At 36.0% G+C, this 6,212-nt stretch overlaps 1 protein-coding gene across 1 annotated transcript; it reads left to right on the top strand.

The window, feature by feature from the left end:
- The first annotated feature begins 1,817 nt into the window (after window positions 1-1,817).
- Window positions 1,818-3,122, top strand: CATSPER2 (cation channel sperm associated 2). Its single transcript, XM_044069902.1, has one exon. The coding sequence runs from the start codon at window positions 1,818-1,820 to the stop codon at window positions 3,120-3,122; it is 1,305 nt and encodes a 434-aa protein (XP_043925837.1).
- Window positions 3,123-6,212: the final 3,090 nt, after the last annotated feature.

The raw sequence follows: 6,212 nt of genomic DNA, 5'->3' as shown, positions 1-6,212 counted from the left end.
CACATCTCAGAAGTTCAGGTCCAAACTAAGGGCTTGTGACTGACCAGGTTTGCAGACGACTGCAAACTAGGTGCAATCACTGAATCCCCAAATGATGTCAGTATACTCCAGGAGGGTCTCACATAGACTAAGGACTGGTCTCAAACTGAATGCAAAGAAATCCATCATCAATTCCCTTTGGTACAAACAATGTCCCTTCACACTATCAAATCAACAATATCCTAAGTACCCATGAAGTGGTATGGGACCTGGGATCACAAGTTGACTGCAACCTTAACCTCAACCACCATGTGTCTACTGTAGTAAGAAAGGTTTTCTACATAGCACGCTTGATTAGTAAAGGCATCACCTCTGGGCAAAAGAGGTTATAACCCTTCTATACTCAGCACTAACCCAGTCCATAATTGAGTATAATGCCCCGCTCAGCATATACTATATAAAGCACCTTTAGCAACTGGAGAGACCTCTAATGTTTATAACAAAGAAGATCAAGAGGCTCCAGCATGTGCCTTACATAGACCAACAAAAGTCTCTGTCACTATAGTCCATGTGGTGTAGACTTCTTAGGGGAGACTTAAGCCTGGCCTACAGAGCAGTCCAAGACCCAAACCAATTGAACTTGCTGCATATCAGTAAATCAAATGGGACTAGGGATCCCCATTCCAGGGACCTAAATATGGCCTGCAACTTAAATTGGACATGCTGAAGGGACAGATATATCTCCCAGGACTGCTGCATCTTTGGAACAGGCTACCAATTCATGTGAAACAGAGCACCTCTATGACACTGTTCAAGAGGAACCTGGACGAGTGGATGGGGCACTGTAAGTTCTTACCAGGGATAGTTCCCACAACCATCCTGGACATGGGCAGTCATCACTGAATGCAATCTTGGGTACTGACTAGCATTTTCATGGTATTATATTGGGATGAAATGGCTAGGCTTAAAATGACCTCTGAGTCGATAGTCTAGTAATCTCCTATGACCCTACAATCCTATGTCACCGTTGGATAGGTGACTGTGAAATTTTTTTATTTCTTTTCTTTTTTTGTCTTATCTATAGCTTGCTTTAAACTGCAATCTGCACTCGTAGCTCTCAACTTTTACCTCTAAAGTTAAAGACAATGCAATAAAATAATTATGAAAATCCCCTAAATAAGAGACACATGTAAATGCTGATATTATTAAATTTAAACTTTACAAAATAATTTTCAATTTTAGGAGGAATAAAGGAAAGTCTGAGAACAAAAGCAGGGAAATCCCTCCAAAATCTGGATATGACTGCAATAGGCCTGGTAAATAAACTTAAAAAAAAATAGAGAGAGAATTGCAAACATAAAAGTCTACAAATAAAATACTACAGATGGAATTCTGCAGACAGAATTCTAATCCCAGAATTTTACAGACATAATTCTATAAACAGAATTCTACACAAAGAATTCCAAACACAGAATTCTACAAATAAAATTCTACAGATGAAATTCAACAGTAATAAAACTATTTGGTGGTGAAACTAGCTGGTGGAAATAAGCCTTTATAGACAAAATGATATCAACACCCCTTATGTAAGAATACGTATATTGGAATGTTAACGTGATACCTGAAAATCTGAAAAATATTGTAACAAAAGGCAAATTACTCTCTTACAGACTGCTTTCAGACTATCTGACTTTTGAGGCCCAATGGAAAACAACAAAGAACAGGTTCCAATTAAAAATATTTCACAGGCTGACCTTGTGAGATTAAAATGTTTTCAGATATTTTATTTTTCAGATCATTTTCAGGAAAAAAGACATTTATTTCCAAAGACTAACACCATGGATATTTGTGATCGAAATATTGCAGCTGAACTGCTCTCAGATCCTTTTCTGAGTGATAGCTTCCAAGTCCACCCTGTAAGAAGCAAAAATGTCACAGAGATGCAATGGCAATACGACAAGCTAAAGAACTTCTTCAGAGGAAAGCCTTCTCTAAATATGTGGGCCTACTGGGTTATTCATAGTAAATTGTTTAAAAGAATCATCTTGGTGCTTATCTTCCTTGATATAGTGGCATTAGCCATCCAGGCAGAGGTATTTGATCATGAAGAAGAAAACCTGCAGGTTATGATGGACGCAGTGAAGTTTGTGGATTTGTTCTGCCTCTGCTGTTTCATTGCTGAAATCATCTTAAAAATGCTAGACAATTTCTATTTATTTTGGAAAAGTAATTGGAATATTTTTGATTTTATCATTACAACTTTGTCTGTTCTTCCTGAAATTATTAACAGCCTTCCAGAAATGACTAATTCTCACAAACTGAGCGGGAAAATTTTTCAAGCAATTAGAATTCTGCGATGCCTGAAAATTTTGTCTAATTTCCAGAAAGCAAGGATAGTTATCTTAGCTGTCACTAAAGCAATGAAGTCCATGGTCTACATTTTACTTTTGCTACTGATCTTTGCCTTCATATTTGCTGTATGTGGTATAACAATGTTTCAGGCATTAACCCATTCTTACCGTGGTGATCTGATTTATAAAGAATACTTCAAGGATCTCCCAAATGCTTTTGTGACTCTATTTATTCTGTTCACAAATGACCATTGGACTTCCCTGCTGCTAGAACTCTGGAAAGTTCCAGAAGTTAATAAGTTCTTCAGCACTACTTACATAATTCTCTGGATTTTCATTGCATCCTTCATGTTCCGAAATATATTTGTGGGAGTTATGGTAGATAAATTCCAAGAAATTCATCACAAACTTGCTCAGGAAGTTAAGAAACTACAAAAGGAGAACAAAAAAGACATGTTTAAGGCACAGATCATTAACAGGAGACTGAACAAGATGACTACCCACAAACAGAATCTACTTTCATCCTCTACAGAATCAGCACCTATGAAAAAAATAAAATGTCAGAATGAAATGAATGAATTGGATATAGAATGGGAGTCCTATATCTGCAAAAAGCTGCACCTACTGAAGGATCAGGATGAGAATGAGCCAGTGGCATGGCCAAAGGATTCTTTGTTCCGGTATTTTGAATTGGTAGGGAAACTGCAGGATAATCTGGAAGAGAGAAAAATTCTGCAGAACACAGCAGCACAGTTACTGCTGAGTTTACATGCATCGAAGAATATTCATTAAGAAACTGATTAGGGGTCAGTATCAAAGCACTGTGAAGCATTAAACCAAAACAGAAGTTTAAGGATAACTTGTCTGTATTGCCCATTCATGTATCAGTAGCAAATAAATACTGTTTGGACTAAGGAAAAATAAATCCGTATATATAATTCTGAGCACACAATTATACAGACTGTATGCAAAATATATAATTTTATAGCAAGAAGTCTAAAGAAGGCTATTTATTTATATTTATTCTGTACAATGAAATGTGCTAGAATTTATAGTGAAAAATAAAATTTGAATATGTGGCGTGGTTCATTGTTATATGTAATTTAAATAGATCTTTTTTGTGCAGAATGTCTGGTTAGTTAAATGAGTTTCATGCAAATACCCATACTTTCTGATATTGGGGTAAATTATTGGAGAAGGGACTTCATTCTGGAAAGTGGTGTATAATTTCAAAAAATCTTTGATAGACCCCTGACTGAAAGCTGGCCATGATGCTCAAAAAACATCATTGACAATGTGGATGTGCTTCCAGCCACAATGTGGTATTCACTGTGCCTCCATCTAGAAGGAATTGTATCACATGAAATTCCTGTAGCTTGACATTAGCATTAAAAATATATCTATATTTATGTATAGACAGATATAGATACAGATATACTCATACACATACATATATAGATACACAGCAAAATACTTAATTCCCTTTTACCAATAATAATGTATTCCTATTATACATTGGTCTTTTTCTTCTTATTCTTCTTTCAGCTGTTCCTGTTAAGGGTCACCACAGTGGGTCTATATTATAAGATCGACGTTTGAAAACATCGAACAACATATGGTCGACACCATATGGTCGATGTCTTCAAACATCGACCTTATAAAAAGACCAAAAAAAGAAAAAGAAAAAAGTACCCTAACGGGTTTAAGCAGAGAGGCAAGCCCCCCTTCACCCCCGCTACTTAAATATACCAGCTCTGAGACTGCACTACATTGCAGTAAACGGAAATCCCCCCTTAAGGAGATTTCTGTTTACACGCTCGAGATTCTGAGCGTTCGATATTCTCATGTCGACAATGTCAGATTCGACATTGTCGGCTTTTGAGAATATAATATAGACCCACCACAGCTTATCATCTATTTCCATTTATTCCTGTCCTCTGCATCTTGCTCTGTCATACCAACCACTTGCATGTCCTCTCTCACCACATCTATAAACCTTATCTTAGGCCTTCCTCTTTTCCTTTTACCTGGCAGCTCCATCCTTAGCATCCTTTTCCCAATATACCCTGCATCCCTCCTCAGCATATGTCCAAACCAATGCAATCTTGCCTCTCTGGCTTTGTCTCCAAACCAAAAACTCGTAGAACAAATCAAACTGAAATGACTTAGACAAATAGCTGCAACCTGCAGAGTACCACACACCCAGAAACACAAAGTAACTGTATAGTTGGATTTAAAAGTCTAGTTTAATGTAAATTAAATTAAATAAAATAAATGCGGGTACAGGTTAAGTGCTTTTCATCCCACCTAGTTGTGGGACTTCTTCAGACAAAGAGACTTCTCATCAAATGCAATCAATATCCTCGGGACGTGGTACCAGAAATGCAAACTCCACAGCTGATTAAATTGCTTGTTTAACATAAAGTAGTTTAAAATGATATAACCATAATAGGCTTAGAACATTTAACAACGTTTAAAATCATACTTTCAATCAAATACAAAATGATTTGACCCATCCTGTAATTCCCTAACATATAGAAAAACATTTTTAACAAATTGTTTTAAACAGATAGTGTGTATTTTACACACTTCAAACTAATAACCTGTTCAGTTATCTTAAATCTAGTGTGCACAAGAATATAAAAAATATATAAAAACAGGAAATATAGAAAAATAGGAACATATTTATACAAAAATATATGTCTGCATACAGAACTATAATGTATATAATTATAAACATCTAGTTGAAAACATTAATAGCTAACAGTTTAATAAGCTTCAAAACAGTGTACACCCTTGGATGTTCAATGGATTAAGTTTAACCTAATCTGTACATATAATTAAAAATGTATAAATGTATAAGTATGTAATGAGTCAAATATGTAAATATACCTGTGTAGAGTTATATATAGTTTGTCTAGGTAATAAATGCGTACTCATATATGCCTACCTAGTCAAATTTTTTAATTTCAAAATAGGATAAAGAGAGCATGTTTCATTCAGTCCTGGAAAACTGCTTGCATTACTGCATATCTGCCAGCATAGTTCCAGGACCTCTAACTGTACACAGTATGGTCCACCCCTGCCATCTGGTTGAACACAATCTACAGCTCTAAACAGGAATTTATGGTTCGGATATTCTGATGTGTGTTTTGCTAATGCATTTTCTAGTCCACCTTTCTTAATAGCATGCAGATGTTCATAAACATGTTCATGAAGCTTCCTGTCAGTTTTTCCAAAATAAAATGCTGTACATTGTTGGCACTAAGCTAAATAAACTACACCTTTGGACTGGCAAGTGAATTTATATTTCACCTGATAGGTAACATTCCTAATACAAAAAGTTTCTCCAATATTCATGTAAGAACAGTAGTTACACATATTACATTGAAACATGCCCTTCCTCCATGGTAGTCCTAATGTATTACTCTCCATGATTTATTTCAGGATCCTACCCCTTTTCCAGACTATTTTTGTTTTTTTCTGGTAATTTGCTTCTTAATTCCTTGTCACTATTAATTATGGGCCAATTTTTGTGGATAATTAGTGAAATAACCTCGCTGTCAATACTAAAGGGTGTAATGAATGCCAACCTTAATGATGTGGTATCCTTGTTTTGGGATTTGTACTGCTGCATGTTTTGTACCACCAAGAATGACTTGGTATGTGCCTGACTCTCTTTTTGTTTTCACCTCATTAACTAAACTGTCTATGAGGTGTTTTGGGTATCCACGTCTCATAAACATTTCTTTTAGTAATTGGCACTCTTCCAAAAAGTCCGAGTCTCTTGAGACCATACGGGCTGCTCTAGCCAATTGCCCTTTTACTACTGATCTGTTCTGGTACCAGGGGTGATTACTACTGTAGTAGAGAAAACTTAGA

Source organism: Protopterus annectens, chromosome 4.part0 (assembly GCF_019279795.1).
Source record: "Protopterus annectens isolate FY-2018-M chromosome 4.part0, PAN1.0, whole genome shotgun sequence".
Classification (NCBI taxonomy): domain Eukaryota; kingdom Metazoa; phylum Chordata; order Ceratodontiformes; family Protopteridae; genus Protopterus; species Protopterus annectens.
This window is presented reverse-complemented; position numbering and strand designations above follow the sequence as displayed.

Bases quoted from the DNA above. Each gene is read 5' to 3' on its own strand.
- CATSPER2 (XM_044069902.1), top strand. From the start codon at position 1,818: ATGGATATTTGTGATCGAAATATTGCAGCTGAACTGCTCTCAGATCCT.